Source organism: Haemorhous mexicanus, chromosome 22 (genome assembly GCF_027477595.1).
Source record: "Haemorhous mexicanus isolate bHaeMex1 chromosome 22, bHaeMex1.pri, whole genome shotgun sequence".
Lineage (NCBI taxonomy): Eukaryota > Metazoa > Chordata > Aves > Passeriformes > Fringillidae > Haemorhous > Haemorhous mexicanus.
Window position 1 is genome coordinate 7,739,960 of NC_082362.1, and position 17,740 is coordinate 7,757,699.

Below are 17,740 nucleotides of genomic sequence, written 5' to 3' on the forward strand. Positions count from 1 at the left end.
AATGTCATTACTGCCAAGAGAAAGGAATTACAGGGCTCATTTCAACACCAATAGTGTGTTGTAGAGAATAGCAGGCAAGCTGCTGTTTCAGGGATGAGGGAAGAAATGTGTCTGCTTCCCAGCTAGGAGACATTTGACTTTCCTAAGGCTCTGTCAAGAAGGGCTGTGATGGATCCTCCTGGCTACAAGGATATAGAAACCTGAGTCCTGTCTTTGCCACGGATTTCCGAAGGATCCCTTCTTTCCTTTCATGTTTTAAAGTGACTTTCTTCCTATTATTTCTGTGGCACTAATCACCAACTCCATGCTGCTAATCCCAGTGGAATCTCAGAGGCAAAGAGCCAGAAATACTAACACAACAGGAGTGAGCAGCTATCAGCAATGACGACACTGCTGCTGAAAAAAAATCTGATCAGAGCACAGAGTTGTGGTTTCCAGGCTCCGAGATAGCCCTGCCCTGCAAATTGAGTCCACTAAAGTGTCGTGTGGGCCACGCAGCTCTTTTAAACCTGGCCTGGTTTCTTTTGTAAAGTTCTACTGTACCCACAGGGGAGATAAAATGCAAAATAACCCAAGGACTTCTACCACTTGAATGTGATCCATTACCTGTAGAGCCCATTCTGCAAAGCACAGCAAAGCAGTTGTTTCAGTTCCTAATTTCCATTTGTTTGGTAGCAGGCAGTTATTCCAGTCTGCATGGTGAGTGTGGCTGGCTGCCTCAATGAGCTGCAATTAGGGCCAGGGAGCTGAGAAAGCAGTGTTTAAATTGCAGTCAAATTAGAAGGTATCCACATGATCATTATTATGATTTCAAATGCATGCATCTAGAAGGATGGCAGCTCAGAAGGACAGCCTGGACTATCCACTGCAGCAGAAACCTCCCAAGACAATCCCAGAACACAGCTGGATCACTGCTATAATACCCCAATAGGCAATGGCTCTGTGAATTTTTAACTTATTGTTGATGTACTCACTTGTATCAGTTTATTTTATAACTCTTCATTAATTTCCAGGGATGTTTTAAACAAGGGATTTTAAAATGAAATTTAATTTAGTCAGAGATTAGTTTTCAAGGCAATGTAGTTTGAGACCCCCATGATTATCTTTCTTGCCATACAGCAACAACAAAGTCTGCTTTCTCATGACCTTTTCTAAGTGTCTGTTCTACCCTCTTGCTCACTAACAAGCTCATTGTAGAGTTCAGGATACACACATCACATTTCCAGAAAAACAATCAAGTGGTTAAACACTGACCTATCCCTGATTAAATGGCAAGTCTGGTTTAGTCTGTGTTGCCAAAGGAATTACTCACAGGTCACAGAACATTGCTGAAAACAGCTGAGAATCATCACCTGCCAATATCTAGGTGACTAAAAAATTAGGTCAATGTGTTTCAACTCCCTGGGCACTGAAGCTGCCCCGAGTTTTGGGCAGCTGTACAAACACAGATGGTTTTCTGTTGTGGAGAGGAGAGGCTTACCTGTGCTGCTCACAAGGTGCAGCACGAAGGGCAGGTGGGCAGGAATCTGTCATCAGCCTCCTTGGTCACACACCAAGTGCAAAGAAAAATCACCTTTTCTACTAAATTTAGGAACTGGGAAAAATAGCACAGCTGGGGAGAGGAGTTGGAAGTGTTTCTTGTTATAGTGCTCCTCTCTTCTCTAGGTGGCTGTACTGTGACATTTTTCTCCCAGGGTAAGTTGTAAGGAAAAGTGTCCTGAAATAACAGGAACCCCTGCTAAAATGGCAAATCTGTGCAAATTGGGAATGTTTAAATAATTAAATAAATCCCTATTAATATTTGACAATTTCAGCTATTTTATCTATTTTTATATATTTACCTGTTTTTATATAAAAATAAATTTTTTGGATCCAAAGAACAAAATACTCTTCAAAAATCTGAATTATCTAAATCCTCCAATTATATTATTTTAATATGACAAAAAGGTAACTGAATCCCAAAACAACATCCTTATTTTCTTTTTAATAATACTTCATTAATCTATTCCCATTTTAATGAAGTAAAATTATGCATTAGTACTGCAAAGTTCAGGGCAACCAGCAGATGATTGTGACGAGTTACAGCTGGGGAAATTTGAATGGAAAATTAGGTGTGTGTAATGAAAATACTGAATGGAGGATCCAAATATTCCACAGTGATCTGGGAACACCTTTAAAACATTGTGTGTTTGTGCATGTCCTAAATGGATCAGAGCACAATCTGATATATTCAACTAAAAGACAAATAACAAGAAGAAATATTTGCACAGGGGTGTGAAAGGTATGTTAATGACAAGATACTGGGAATCAGGGCCTACATCTTGTAAGTTTAGGGACAGAATTCTGTGATGACAGTTGTTGTTCCAAACCCACCCATAGCTGAAATTCAACCCTGACTTCCAGCATTTTTTTTTACCAGCAGGAATTAAATTACCAGACACTGAAGCACTAAAATTGTACCAGATGGCTTCTTACATTTCAGTTCTGGTCCTTTCTGCAGAACTGGCAAAACTCCTTCCTTGTAGAGGAAGGTGCTGCTGTACCAGCAAATGTGATGTGTTCACTTAGTTCCAGAGTTAACTTCACCAGTAGGTGAGATGTTCATCTCTGTGTTGTTTCCATGCCCTCTGTTTTAAACGATTGCTGCCAATAATTACAGTTTCAGGTTATAAACAATGCACTCATCTTGAGCTAATTTCCAGAAAAGAACAGCAAAGTTTTTCCTTTATTTCTTTAGTCTAAGGGCAGGCAAAGTTCACAAGGAATTAAAAGCCTGGTGAAATTTGCATTTTGCAGTTTTTAATCTACGAACAAAATGTGAAAAGGAAATCAATAATTCAGATGGAAAGGTGCTCACGACAAATAATGAACTTAAGTAAATCTGGTTCCTAATTAACTACTTTATTTCACTAATTGAAGGGAGATTATAAAGGTGGCAGGACTTAAATAATGACAACAGGAATACATCATAAAATGGAAAACTTGCAATCGTTTAGGTTTGCTTTACTTTTTAAACCCCACAATTTCCTGATTGGAAATGACCCATTTCATTGCCTTTTCCTGGGTTTATCGTCTGTGTACACTCACCCTGAGCAACAAGGATTTAATAAACTCTGCACCTTCCTCTGCACTGGAACTGCTGATACCTCTCTCACCTCTGTGGTCAAATGTCTATGAATTTTTAAAGGAAATTAGGAAGGTTGTCATAGTAGCTCAGATTTTTGGACTAATTATGTTTCCAGGCCAATACATCACACTTCAAAGGAGATGAAGGGGCACAAAACCAAACTACAATGTGCAGTCACTAAGGTAACACAGCACAGCCCATAATACATGGAAATTCTTCCACGGTACTGTCAGGCAATCAATATCTGTCCTTAGAGTATGAAGTGTTGAAGCTTTGATCTTTACACGAAGAACTCCTTTGGCAGAATAGCTACAATTATCTCACTGTAATTTGTCAAGGACATGGAAAAGGAAGAGCCTGCAAAGTAATATGTGTGGAGAGTTCCAGTTCAGCCCAGAAGAAATTTTTGCCTCTATGAAATAAATTAACTTCTTTGGAATTTGTAGTGATGTTCTGGTAATGGATAATTATCAGCCACAGGTAATTCTTGGCTGATGGTGCCTTTGTAGTGCTGCAAATGTTGATGTAAGTCAAAGAACCCCAGGAAAAACCCAATAATTTTAATCTTTTTGTCTAGGTTGGTGTCTTGGATAGACAAAAAATACTGGCCCTGCTGAGACACTTCTATGACAGAAGGCCCATGACTGTTAAGTCGGAACTCTGGAACCCCAGAGAATGTGAGCACATGGGATGTTTCAGTTGTGGTTAAAACACTGGGAGTCCACACAAGGCTGGATGGTTCAGATATGTTTTATAAGTGTTACCAGAAATGAACAGAGTCCAGAAAAGGGACCCAAAGGACTGCTGTGACCTATACACCAGAATTTGCAAGCATTTTTGGCAAACTGTGATGTAATGTTCAGAAATGCTTCAGCATCCAAAAGTTTTCCTTGCTACAAATTTCTGAAGTACTTTTTGGGAAATAGAATTAAAGAAAGACTCTTTCTGAAACAATTGTTCCTTCTTACTCAGCAATATTAGAAGTTAATTTTATATTTGCACTAAAATACCTCCAGAAATGGAGGGAATCATCTGCATGAAAGTAAAATATTTTAAAGATATCGGACATTAATTAATTGCTCAGATCAAATGCAAAGTGAATTCCATCTCTCCTTCTTAATGTAGAGAATGATGAAATATTTATTTCAAAGGAAAAGTGGTGTAATACATGCCAGAAGAGCAGATTTCTGCAGGCAAAGACATTATTCTGAAGTTTTGTGTTCCTGAGATGTGTCTTTGCAGAAGATACTTGCTGGTAGTTTGTATTTACTTGGCATTACCTTTTTTCTTTAAATTTTCTTATGTAATACTAGAGAATATAAAACCAGTAGACACTATCAGCTTACACATGTCTTTTCTGTTTTAGGGCCAATAATTGAGCTGCAAGATATTAATCTTATGGATTTCTGGGGAAGCCTTGGTGACCAGGAAGTTTGTGAGGAACTCAGTGAAAGTTTGCTCTTGTCTGAAACAGAAATTTCTGAGGGAGAACTTTTAGGATATGAACCTGTAGATGATGATAGGCAAGAGTCTGACAAAATGAGCACCAGTGTTACAGAAGGAGTTGTTGAAGAAATGGGTATGAGTGAAACTGAGACTGGAGGAATTTCCAAGGAGGAAACTGAATCAGCAGAGCCAAGTGCTTCTGAAGTGAGCAAGGAAGGTGAGGATGCCATGTCAGCAGTGGAAAGCACTGGCCTTGAAGCTACTGATCTGGATGGAGAACCTAGTTCTGGAAAACCAGAGGAATCCATCCTGGGTAGTGAGCCTGAGGCAGAAACAAAACCAGAAGAAGATTATACCTCAGACAGAGAACCTGGATCAGAAGGACAAGTTAGTCAAGAGGACAGTGGAGTTACAGGGACATCACCTGAAGCTACAAGCACAACCTCAGGAGAGGGAGCTGTGACAGACACGGATGTCACTGATTCCCAACAGGACACTCCAGCTGCAGAGGCTGTGAGAGAAACCTCTGCAAGCAACAACAGCCAGTCTGACCAACAGACAGTCTCAGAGACAAGACTGCAGGATGAGAACCTTCTGCATGACCAGGGTAAAGTACTTTCTTTTTTCTGACAGACCTTAATCATATTCTATGTATATGTTTAGATTGATTTAACTACAGGGTGTTTTAAATCCGTTTCAAAACCATGTGAGTAATTTCTGAGTAGAGAAGACCATAAGCTTTGCTATCTTCTCAGCATGGTGTTTTCTGCCAAGGTTTCAGAGCTTATTCCTCTCACAGGAGGCAGGTGAGTCACTTTGCTGGTGATCTGTATTCAATGCCCTGAGCAGACACTTTAATTCAAGTAGGAACTTTGTGAAGCAGCAGCATTTTTATAATAAGGAGAAATTTTATGTTCTGTTTCACTCTGTAATATTACCATAGCAAGACAGGAACCTGAGCACATTAAATCTCAAAATTACTTAGCTTTTAGACTGTGACTGCCTATAGGGAGATGTGCTATGAGATCATCTAGCAGGAATCTTTTATTTTAATCTCTCACTGTGTTTCCAAAGGATGATCCTACTTCATTGTCTACAAAGGCCTTTGTTCTAGGAAGGCTGTGATCAGACAACTGTGTTTCAAAGAGGTATTTTCTTAAACATCCTAGAAGGGCCAACCTCCTTGCTAGCACTCTGTGAACACTCTTGTGTCTCACAGTTTAGAACACTGCAAGAACTGGGTCTGCATTGTCTGAACAATCCACTGACAGGTTCATAATGTAAAGCTGATGGTACAGCCCCCTGGTACCTACAGCTTTCTGTGGTAACTTCCAGTGCACAGCACTACCCTATCCTTCAGTCAGTCCTTGGATGTGCATCCTGTCTGTCTGGGGCAGCTGTCCCTCAGTGAGGTCTTTGTCTCAGACAGCCCCCTGCTGAGTAACAGCAATTCCAGCTCACCTGTAGTCAGGGTTTGACCTGGCTGTAGGATGGCATCCATGCCAGACTGGATCTGCAGAGCTACTATTAGAGCAGTATAAGCAGATTAAGGCCTTTACTCAGCATGGAGTCAGTCTGTATTCAGCTGTAATTTCCCTGGATAGGAAGTGCAGGATTGAGGGCTGTGTTGATAGCTGCCACGTGGTTGGCTTTAGGGCAGCATTTGGCTTTCTGTGACACACTGTGCTTTCTGCCTTTCAGACTCAGATCCCGGCGTGGCAAGAAGGTTTGCTGCAAGCTGCCTCACCCTGCCACAGTTTGTACAGCTCATGGACAATTTTGTTGGTGAAGACATTTCTCTGCCTATTGTGAAGAGGCTTGTTGCATTTATCAAAGGAGAATATAAACAGACAAAAGAGGAAAAAATGAAACAACGAGAAAAAGTAAATTTGTTAAGTTTTGCTGATCCCATGTCCAAACAAAAACCAAGCAAATGCCCACAAACACTTTGCAAAGTCAGCTGTTAATCTGGTGCTGGCAGAGGTCTCCACTTTCAGCCTTGCAACCCCTGCTCCTTCAGGAGACCTTTTACCCCTTTGTTTTCATACAGATGCTCCCTCCCTAGCCCTCAGCTCTGGAAGTGATGACAGACTCATCCTGTTAGAGGTTGTCTGTCTGTTCTAGAGCCGGACTCAGTGAGACAACAGTTGATAGCTCATTGTGAAAGAGCCCAAAACATTCCATTCTGCTTATTCACCTTTATAATAGCCAAGAACCTGATTTCTGACCTACTGCACTGGCATTACATAGGAGGTTGTGGATGTTTGGGGAGGATTTTAAAACAAGTGTGTTTGGGTTTGCTATGTGCATGGCTGGATGTGAATGTGCACAGGCTTATTTGGTTTTAAGTTACAAGGTGCTCTTGCCATGTGTTGTAAAAAAAATATTCTCCTTCCTCATGCCCAGCATCAGTGTGCCTCATATCACTTCAGGTCAGTTTCGTGGTGCATTTCTCTAGCTGTGTTTTCCTCAGACCTCCTTCTGGTTTCCCTCAGTGCTGCTGACCTAATTTGAATGAGATATTGGATCTGACGGCTCCATAGTCCTCACTGAACACAGCACACACTGCCAGTATTTTGGCCTTTGAGTGAATTCCACTCCAGCCAGTTATCCCTCTATGCTGGGTTTAGAGGACAAATGGTAACATGTGTTTGCTTGGAGCTCACACACTTCAGGGCAGCACCAGCAAAATAACAGTGTACAGGAATATGAACAGTCACATCTCTGGATGTCACTGACAGGGCTGTGGTTAGCTCTTGCTGGGGAGACATTTGAGTTTTGGGAAACTTGCACTTACCTGAGCAGACATCACCTTAAATCCAGCACAGGCTTCATTTGTTCACTGTGAAATAACTCTCTGCACTGCTGGTCCTACCTGGTAAATGAACTGTCACCTGTGTTTTGTGTTTCTAAGTTATCTCCCAGGTTTAATGATTCATCTCTAGGTCTGAGCTGTGTATGTACAGATTTGGCCTGGCCCATAGGAATGATGTGACTGGCACATCCACACTTGTGTAGTGTCCCCATTTGTGTAGTGTCCAGCATCAGTGTCCAGGAGTTACCAAACAGCAGCTGCTCCTCTGTTGCAGGTTCACCACATGTCTCACGTGGCCCAAAGGAAACAGCTTTTGGAGGCACTTTTTGAAAAGTGGGACAGCAAAGCATGTGGGTCCCTGGACCTGGAAGAGGTGATTGCTGTTCTGAGCAAATTCAAGGGACACATGGGAAAAGAGGCCTTGATGAAGGGTAAGGAAAAATTTCTGCTCTGTGAGAACAACACAGGAGGTCTTCAACCCTTCCGTGACAGGGCTAATGAGGCTGCTGCAAGCACCAGTTTGGTTTTGCAAGCAGTCATAAGCATACACAGTATGAGGTGTAAAATGGGAAGGAACAGTTACCCAGACCTATTTGTTAATGCATTGCTCTATCCCCTCCTCCTGTACAAGATTCCCAGGCAGAGAAGTAGCCCAATGCTTTAATGACACTGGGATGAGTTGAAAAATTATTTCAGCTGTAACATGCAATATATACATGTGATATGGCAGTGAAAAAGCACACATAAGGCCTGAGGATATGTTTGCACTTTTAGTCCAGTCCATCTGTGTTATCCAGCTATTTTTAATAGATACATTTTGCTGTGCTTCCAGCAGGAATGTACCTCACAGGAGAGAACAGCTTTTTCCTTATAGATCTCAAATAGCCTGTAGTTATTCACACTGTCACACAGCCCTTATGAATTACAGAGCATCTTTGAGTATCACTTCTCTGTTGGTTATTTCACTGCATAAACTTAGCACATTTGGTCCTTGATAGAAAAGACTTTAGTCCAGCAGAAGTGCTGCAGGTTCACCTGAACCTGTCTGGCAGCCTTATGCATATTAACATGTGGGCATAAGGTGCTGTGAAACACTGTATTAGCAATTAAGAACATGTCTGCATGTGTGCTTGGGTGGACAGGTCTGTTTTTTTCATCTCCATGCTCATCTTCATATTGCTTGTTCTGCTGCAAATCACTAAAAATGGCTCACTTTGGCAACCACCAAAATCTCTTTATCCTTTAGCTCACTGAAGGCAGCTGGTGGGGTGGGGAGCAAACCAGTATGTCACTGTTAATAATCTCCAGGCTGTCCAGCCAGGAGAAACTGGCAGTTCACTGCTCTCTTGTATTCAAAGCATGCCAGAACATACCATGGAAATATGGAAGGACACAGTCCCTTCCATGAAGGGCTCATAAACTAAAGGACAAATAAATAGAAAGGGAGAATAGCAAAATCAATACCACCTAGCAGTAGCATGAATTATTTCTAGCAGCCTCAACCTAATCTCTCAAGGGTGTGGGACAAGCAGGTTCAGGGGAAGGGTTCACAGACATTGGACTTCTCCTGGATGGAAACATAGAGTAAAAAGTGAATAAAATTGTTTGATTGTCCTTGCAAGTGAAAAGTGTAACATTAGATATAAAGGGGAAAAAAATTCATTATGCTGTGGCTTAGTAGTGAAGAAAGTGATCATAGCACATTCAACTTCATGTCTATTTTTTTCTGCATCCCTTTCTTCAAAGTGAGGAGAGAGTGGAGGTAAAGATCCAAATATTCTATATGATCAAAAAAATTCTCCATCCTAGTTCTGTCAGAAAATCAGAAATTAAATTAGAATACTGAATGTTCCTTAGATGATGGGCTGGATAAGACAGCATTAAGCATTATGGCCCCACCGTGATTGAGGCCAAGTTAGTACTTGCTACTTCTTCAGCTAAAATCTGTGATAATGATGATAAAATGGTTTGGATTGGAAGGCACCTGTAAAGATTATCTAGTCCAACACCCTGCCATGAGCAGGGACATCTTCGGGTCCAACAGGATTTGAAAACAGGATGCAGAAAGAATGATGGAACCATCAGTCAGAGACGGTGTGAACCCCGGGCTCCCGGAGCCAGGCAGCGCCTGCACGTTGCTCAGGCTGTGCAAGAGCGCCCCCGTGAGCCCAGAGCCGGGGCTGGGCAGAGCCTGCGCCGCGCTGGGGCAGCTCTGACACACCGGCTGCGGAGCACCAGGGCTGTGCGGGACTCTTTGGCATAGGAGGGAAGCAGACATCTAGAGAAAAGGATGCTTCCAGTCTGGAAACTGGAGATTACCTGCTAGTGTGCCCACTTCCTTGTAGGACACACCTAAAAGTAACCTAGAAGGATAGGCTGGATGGACTCCACCCAAAGTCTGTTTAGGTCTTGTTTCATATTTTGCAAAACTGATCAACTAAATTTTCCCTGTCTTATTTTCTATTTTTTTTTCCTACTAGCAAAGGAAGAGCTTTGCTCCCTATACCCACAGCTCAGTAAAGTGGGGAAGCTATCCCCAAAGGCATTCCAGATTTTCCTTGATTTAATTGCTTCCAAGTTCACTGGCAATGAGGATGAAACTATGGATAACTTGGTGAGTTTCCTGACCACAAGTGTGGAACAAAGTCACATCAAGAGCTTGCAAAGCTCAGCCAGGAGGAAATGGCTGCAGGATATCCAGAAAGCGGCTGAGACCAGTGGAACAAGCATGGAACCAGTGTACAAAGCAGTGATCAAGGCCCTGTCCCAGGTAGGCATCTTTGCTCTCCCAGTACTGAAGGAATCTCTGGGACAATTTTGTCTCACTTATGGAAGAGCTGATTCAGGGCAGATCTGGAAATCCATAGTTATAGTTTGGGAGCTTCTGAAATGAAACACACCAGAGTCGGTTTGGGGCAAAGATGGTTAATTTGTAGTGGAAATAGTTTCATTTTTAATTTACAGCTGCAACTTTAGCTGTTTTTCTCACCATTAAAGCCCTCCTCAAACCAAACTTCTCTCAGTGTAGCTGAAGTGCTCTTTCAGTATTGTCTAAGTTTGTAAATGTGGCAACTCTGGTACTTGTTTGTTTTTTTTCTTAAAGGAATCTCCTGTTGGGGAAGAAATCCATAGGATTTCTTATTAGGCACAAATTATAGTTAGGGATTATTTTTCTATTTACTCCTCCCCATTAGCAACAGGAAAAAGGAAATCAGTTTCCCTTGCCAATCAAAATACCGAGTGTTTGTGCTTGTCACAGAGTGCACCGGGCAGAGACACAGCCACCTCATGGGGTTGGTGACACACAAACTCGGTGACCCAGAGCAGCATCTCAGCAAAAATTAAACAAGTGCTTAGTGCATTAATTAAGTGCCAGTGGCTAATGTACAGACTGTAACGGGGAACATTTGGTTGCTAGGACATGGAAGCTCATGGGGGTAACAAGACGGTCAGTGCATATATTGCCCTTCTGGAAGAGAACCAGCTCTCCCCAGAGCAGGGACAGGTTCTCCTGCGCTACGTGGCCTGTACTGCAGACGATGCTCCCTACATCCTAAACCGAGTACTGCACAGAGAGATGAAAGGAATCAGGTAAGAAAAGCTGCAAATACCTGTTCCTTTTCCTCTAAACTGCTTGGAATGTATGGGGCAGTGTTTGGGATGCTCTGGAAACTGAGGATGATGGACAACTCCAGAGAGGAAATCTCCCAAGAGACTGTTGTGGAATGATCCAATATACTATACATATTCCACAAGGTCTGCTTAGAACTGCTCTGTTTGGGATTTCCTTGGGGACATTAGCTCACAGTCTAATAAATCTCATCCTTTAGCAAATGTCTGTGGCATTGGGCCTACATTTTCTTCTTTAAAAATTAATTCCCTTATGCCAGTTTATATCCACAGGATATTTTTGAGAACAATGCCTTTCCTTCCCTAGTGTTTATGCTATAAACAGCTTTCATGCTTCTTCACTTGTCATTTCCAAAAGCCAGACATATTTGTCTCTTTAAACATTGCTGCCTCTAACCTATTAAATGTAACTGCTGCTTGCTTCTTGTATTTCTTTTCATTCCATTCATTAGCTGATGTTTTTAAAATGTCCTAAGGATGAAAAGTGCCTCTTTATTACCACTGCCTTTGGGATGCAAGTGGTAAATGTGGTATTGCTGAGTGTGGTCAGGGTATGGAGCTCACACCTTCCTTCTCTGATGCCAGAAAACAGGGAGGGATCGAAGCTGCAGTATTTACTGTTTTGCTAAAAGTTTTCTGCTCCTCCTGACAAATCTCGTCATAAAATTATATTTCAGCTTTGCAGCCATTGAGCAGGGAAAGCCAATCTATGTTCCAAGAGTTCAGCACCACGGAAACATTCACTTCTGGAGCTCTGACGACCCTGAGGAGGAGAAAAATGGTTCACTCCTTGTGCTGCCCCTGTATGATGCTCACTGGAGAGTTTTTGGCATTCTAGGACTTGACACTCTTCGGGACCAGAGTCATAAATCCATCTTTCTGACCCATGAGATCACTTTCTATGAGGTGGGCACCATCAGAAAGCAGTTTGTTACTCCAGCCTGCAAAAGAACTTGTGATTTTTACATGTTTGTTCTGAGTAAATGTAAGATGCACAACTAAAAACATATCTGTGGGTCCCCTTCTGCGGTATATGGTGAAAGTGGTGTAAGGAGAGCACCTTATCCATATCCTGCTGATTAGCATCTTATCTGAAATTTATTATGAGCTATCACTTCATCAATAATTTATTTAATCTTCTCCTGACTAGGATGTTAATTGACCTTTTGTGCAAAGTCCAAAGGAAGCAGCTTTTATTTCCTGAAGCTCTCAATCTCATATTTGTGTTCATTTCTAGAAAATTACACGAAACCTTACTTTTTTTTGGAATAATTAAAAGTGACAGCTCTCCGTATTCCTTTGGGATGCTCTTTGGGATCAGCCTCACTGTGGATGCATCATCTGGGCAGCAGGGAGCGCAGCAAGCCAACCTTACCGGTCCATTTGACTATTTCCACTAAAAATCAGCTCTGTCTGCTTAAGGACTTGGCCGTGACTGGGTACTGAGTACTTCAGGGCATCATTTGATAAGGGACATTTCACAGTCACTTTTCCGCTTTACAAATTCTGATTAAAGCAATTTGTTACAACATGAACATTTCCCCAGCTTTTTTCTCCAAAATTGTGTGAAATTGTCTGGCTCACTTGGAGGATTCTGCTTTCACAGGGAGTTTGCCATGCATTCAGCAAAGCCTACCACCACGTCTGCATGCAGGAAAATGTCCTACAAGTGGCTGTCACTGCTCTGAACTGGTTGTATCCCAGGACACCCAGCATCCACGCTGTCACAATCTATCTGGTGGAACCTGGCACAGACAAGGTACTGAAGAGAAAAAATCATCAGGGGCTCAAAGGCTGCTTTTGAGAGGAAATGCCATCTCCAGCTGCCTGTGTTTTTCCAGTGGTTTTATCATTAAAGCTGAAGCCTGCACAAGATTCTTGTGCTTGCTCATGCAACAAAAAGGCTACAAAGGTAGTGATGGAAGATTCCCTTGTAAAGGAGATTCCTCTTAATTTTTTTCATCCTCCCATGCAAAAGAATTCAAGAGCACTGCTAGTATAGCTCTTTCTCCATATGAAAAGGGTGTATTCTCCTACTTCAGTGCTCACTGCAGCATAGCAACCAATAGAGCAGAACCCCACACCCATCCATCCCTCCATCCATCCATCCATCCATAGCTTTGCTGTCTGGGACTTCCACAGGTAAATGCTTCTCTCTGGAGATCCTCTGCATGTCAAAATTATGGTATTTTACAAGGACAAGAGAATGTTCCAGCGAATATATTATCTCTTTCTTCTGAACTTATGTCAGCAGCCAAGATATAAATACACCTCAGGAAGTGACTAGTTCCCAATTAGCCAGCTTGTAAAGGCAGCCCCATCCCGTGCAGGTCATATTCCAGTTGTTCAGCAGGCACTCAGGCCCTGGGAAGCTTGTCACTTCATGTACCAGTGAGTTAAGAAGACAAAAAGTATATGCAATATTTAGGACTGATCCCGTGTCATCCCAAAGTCTGTATGACATCTGCTGCAGTCATAATTCAGCTGCTTCCTCTGATAAGCATGGTTTATGTTGGCAGTGTTCTGTTGTCATTCCAGGCTCAGCACTCTTCCCTTGTTAGCTGCCTGATAGCCAGGTCACTCAGTCCCCTTTGTGCTTTTCATGTGTCAAGACACACTGACACAAACATGACATGAGAAAGGACTCAAGAGGATGGGAAAAAGAATGGAAACTTCTAGGCCTGTGGGTGTTCCTCAGTGCAGAGCCTGCGGTGGATTAAACAGTCTGGCTGAGGGAAGTCCAGGGCACATTCTTCATCCATCTCTGGAATAAAACTTAGCAGTGTTGGGAGATGTCTTTAAACAATCCCATTGCTCTTGAATGTACATGTGAGTTTCCTACAAGAAATCATTTCCTCCCTCTCCAAGCTTCAAAATGTCTGCTTCTTTCTTGGATGCAGCTAAACCTTTCTTTGTCTCTGGCAGAACTATGCTCTGTGCAAGATGATCACTACAGATAACACAGGACAAAAGGAAATCCACAGGTCTCCCGTTGTTCTCCTCAGAGAGGAAAACCTCCTCAGGTAGGCTCCAGCACCTGCAATGGGACTGGTCCCCTCTGCTCCTTGACTCAGCCTGCACTGGCTGACCCACATTACATGAAGCCCCTGGTAGAGCAGCCCTGAGAGAGTCTGGCTGCAGCTCTCTCACCATCAAGGCTTCTGGTGTGTATGCACAGGGCACTGAACTGTGAAGGGCTGATGTGTATTTTCTTTTTGACCGTAGGCTGCAAAATCTTCTGACAATGCTTACCAGCTGAGCTGCCAAGGTTTGCAGGACTGCAGCCTACACTGAACCATTTTGCTCTTTAGAATAATCTGTATTTTTTCCTGGCCATATTAGTCTCATTTCCTTCAATTCTCTGTTTCATTCCACTGCCAAGATCCTTAGATTTGTCTTTTAAGCATATCATCCTTGTTGTCAAAGTTGCTTGAACAGCCACTTGCAGTTCCAGCAGCTGTTTTTACTTTTTATAAAACTGTCTAGAACAAACGTCAATGCAGTTAGAAACAGCAAACTGCTTTTAAAGCAAGATTTGTTAAATTCTCATGATTTTCAGCAATCACCTTGACTAAGTAACATCGTGTTCCCAATGCCATTTTTTCCTTTGTGTACATGCTTTGAATGATACTTAGAGGTGTGCAAATTTCAGTTCAAGGAAACAAACTATGATTTAGTAATGTAATACCTTTATTTTAACAAAAAGAGACGAATGGCATCTTAAATACTAAATAAATCACCAAAACAAACCAGGATTGTAAACCCTAGCACATTTCATTTCAGAGATTACCTGTTCAAGTGCACAGACAGTTCAGAGGTCACTCTCACTTCTATCTATGGAGAACACCACATTGCAGTGCCTCTTCATGACCTATCAAGACAAACTCTCGGCATATTTGATATCAGCATTGGCCAGCACAAGAAATTACCACCTCAGGAACAGAAAGACCTGCAGAAAATGCTAAAGATGGCTCAAGCTGCCTGCTCAGAGATCCTGTGGAGGTTTCTAGAGGAAAGAGAACCAACACAAGTGCTGGGTATTGTGCATACAGATGTGAGATAGTTTTTTGGGGTGAAATTAGAAATCTCAGTAAAATTATATTAAAAGTATCCTTCCTACAAGTATGGAAAGACAAATACAAATCCTTGGTATATATAAACTACTCCCGAGCAAGTCTCAGAGCTTAGCAGAGTGAAGTTAAACAGAATGGGCAGATTTTAACTCTGGCTCACAGGGTACTTGGTGCTGAAATCAAAGGTGTGAAGCAGACACCTTGTTGCCCTCAGGGATCTAGCACATAGACTGTCAGTCAGTAATGTAAGTCCTGAGTAGCAGATGTTTCTGAGCAGCTTCTTGAGAGGTTTTGTTTTTGATTGCAGAGGCAGAACATGTGGCACATTTGAGGCATGCAGGGATTCTGTTCCACCGGTTCATGCTGCAGGAGCTGCGTGAGTGTGTCCTGAAACTCAGTGCTGAGAGCTTTGCTAGAATAAAGAGCTGGGCAGAACCCCCAGCTCTGGTACACGAGGTAGTTAAGGCTGTGCTGCTGCTTTTGCATCCAGACTGGAAGGGCTCAGAGGAGATTGAGAGCTGGAGTCAGTGTAAACTGGTGAGAAAGAATTCAAATTGTTGAGAGTTTCTTTTCTATTCTTCCTCCTTCAAGAAGACACAGTGGAATTTGCCAAGGGGGAAATGGCAGTGAAATAATTAATTGCCTACAGATTTCCTATATGGTTCTCATCTATCTTTTATTCTGTAAGCTCTTCACAAACACCCTAATCTTTTTGTTCTCTGCATTGCAGAAACTCGATGACAATTTGATTCAGGAGATTTATTGTTTTGATCCAACTGCTTCATCTGTGCAAGTTCAAGCAGAGCTGCTGCTGGACCTCATCACTGGTAAATATCATAAACTCATTGGGAGGTTACCAGGCATGGTTCAACAATGAAACCGTGTCAATGGCAACGTTCAGCTGACTGCTTTTAAGGGCCTTACTTCAGAAATTACTTTGATTTCACAATAGATTAAACAATAGGTAATGGGTCCTCAATATCGGCAGTCTTTTGTGGTCAATAGAAATCAACCTGTTAAATTTAGACTCAAAATTCACTGCCTTCAGGAAAAGGGGAGCAGATCAGCTTTGAAACCTTCCAGAACAAGTGATCTCATTGTAAACCTCCCAATAAGCATGAAGAATGAGGGTTCTTTTGGCAAGTAGTATGTAAAGACATATAAAGAATTATGGTTCTTTTGGCAAGCAAGTCTGCTTCAGACCTCTGTGCCCTGCCCTAGGGACTGACCCATCTCCAAACAGGAACACACAGTGTGAGCTCTCCTCTTCATAAACACCATCTGCCAAGTGCTCAATGTACTCACGGGCCATAGACAGGAGCTCTTTGTCAGTCTGTCTTTTTCTCCTTTAATGAACGTGAGCTTGTTTTGGTGCCAGAGCAGTCAAGAGGCTGTTATTATTATTTGCAATATCTCTGTAAGAGAAATTACTTGTTCTTGTTGAGATCTCTCTCTTCATGATCTAATACCAGTCTGAGAGGCCTGTTAAAAGCCAAATGTGGACAAGAGTTATTGCTTTAGCTGGGGATATTTATCAACAGTACCCTGCCTGCTGATAAAGAGTAAACACTTGAGGCAGTGATAGTTCCTTTTCATGTGTTCTCCTCATATATATTAAACTAATTCATTGGAAAGAACAAAACAGGCCTAGAGCATCCAGTTTTCTGACAGTTATGGATGTTGATGTAATTAGATTAAAGAATGTAGCTTTGGAAACTGCAGATGTGCTAGGAGAGGTTGGTTTCCCAGGATGGAACCTATGCTGAGAGAGCAGTGTCACATCAGGGGTGTGAAAGCAGGTATAACTCAGTTATGGGAATTCCTTTAAAATGAACATCAGGTAATGTCCATATGTTCCAAATATAAGTGCTAGTTTAGCATTAAAATATAGCAGAACACTTTGTACAACAGTCCACCCACCACAAAATAAGATAAATTATAGTGGAAAGTCAGCACTCGACAGGTCACTGTCACAATATAGCTTTGTGCTTTTCAAAGCATCTCCATTCTTGGAATTACTGGATTCAGAGTAAACTCTGCTGAGGGGATGATTTTCTGTTCTTGCAGCAACACTGCTCGTGGTTTTGACTTTCCCTGTTGTATTTCCAGCTGGTTTTTTGTTCCAGGTGTCCCTCAAGCAGCAGTGTGGCAGCAGAACTCTGCTCCAGCCCAATACCTGTACCAGTGGCTTCAAACCTGCCTGGCACTCGTGGAGATCACAAAGAGCCAACACACTGAACAAAACCATCCTTAGCCCCTTTTGGCATCCAGTTCTACTGTGCCTCCAATTAAATCTCTTAATTTCTCATCTAACCCTTGTGATTCTGGTGTTTCACATCTTTTATTAAATTAACTGTTGATTTCCTATTTTTTATGCATGGGCACTAGTATTTGTTGTTAAAATGGCTTAAATCTGTTAGGGATTATTAGTTAAAATGAGAGGGAGTCTGTTAAGGATTACCAAGAAAAAAGCAACAGGAACATTAAAAGGAAGAATTTTGCAAGCATAGCTACCAAATTTTAAAGGCTTAATAAAAGTTGTACGGGTTTTTAAAATTAATTCTGATGGGAAAACAAGAGGCAGGGACATCTTTATGGCTCCCATATTACAAGGCTCATAAATGATACAGCATTAATTTTCAAGGTTCA

The 17,740-nt window shown here is 42.0% G+C and overlaps 1 protein-coding gene across 13 annotated transcripts in view; it reads left to right on the plus strand.

The window, feature by feature from the left end:
• Positions 1 to 17,609, plus strand: part of EFCAB5 (EF-hand calcium binding domain 5) — a 35,812-nt gene extending 18,203 nt beyond the window's left edge. For 7 of the 13 annotated variants that reach the window (XM_059865731.1, XM_059865729.1, XM_059865732.1 and 4 more), the window contains 13 exons: positions 3,705 to 3,804; positions 4,494 to 5,180; positions 6,275 to 6,456; positions 7,663 to 7,819; positions 9,869 to 10,158; positions 10,807 to 10,979; positions 11,696 to 11,924; positions 12,625 to 12,777; positions 13,944 to 14,041; positions 14,802 to 15,055; positions 15,399 to 15,628; positions 15,822 to 15,918; positions 17,201 to 17,609. In XM_059865731.1, coding sequence (XP_059721714.1) covers positions 3,705 to 3,804; positions 4,494 to 5,180; positions 6,275 to 6,456; positions 7,663 to 7,819; positions 9,869 to 10,158; positions 10,807 to 10,979; positions 11,696 to 11,924; positions 12,625 to 12,777; positions 13,944 to 14,041; positions 14,802 to 15,055; positions 15,399 to 15,628; positions 15,822 to 15,918; positions 17,201 to 17,439 — 2,889 coding nt within the window. In that variant the 3' untranslated portion in view covers positions 17,440 to 17,609. Of the gene's footprint in view, positions 1 to 3,704; positions 3,805 to 4,493; positions 5,181 to 6,274; positions 6,457 to 7,662; positions 7,820 to 9,868; positions 10,159 to 10,806; positions 10,980 to 11,695; positions 11,925 to 12,624; positions 12,778 to 13,943; positions 14,042 to 14,801; positions 15,056 to 15,398; positions 15,629 to 15,821; positions 15,919 to 17,200 lie in introns of those variants that run through there. The other 6 variants (XM_059865730.1, XR_009489145.1, XR_009489144.1 and 3 more) reach the window with 6 other exon arrangements.
• The last annotated feature ends 131 nt before the right edge of the window (positions 17,610 to 17,740 follow it).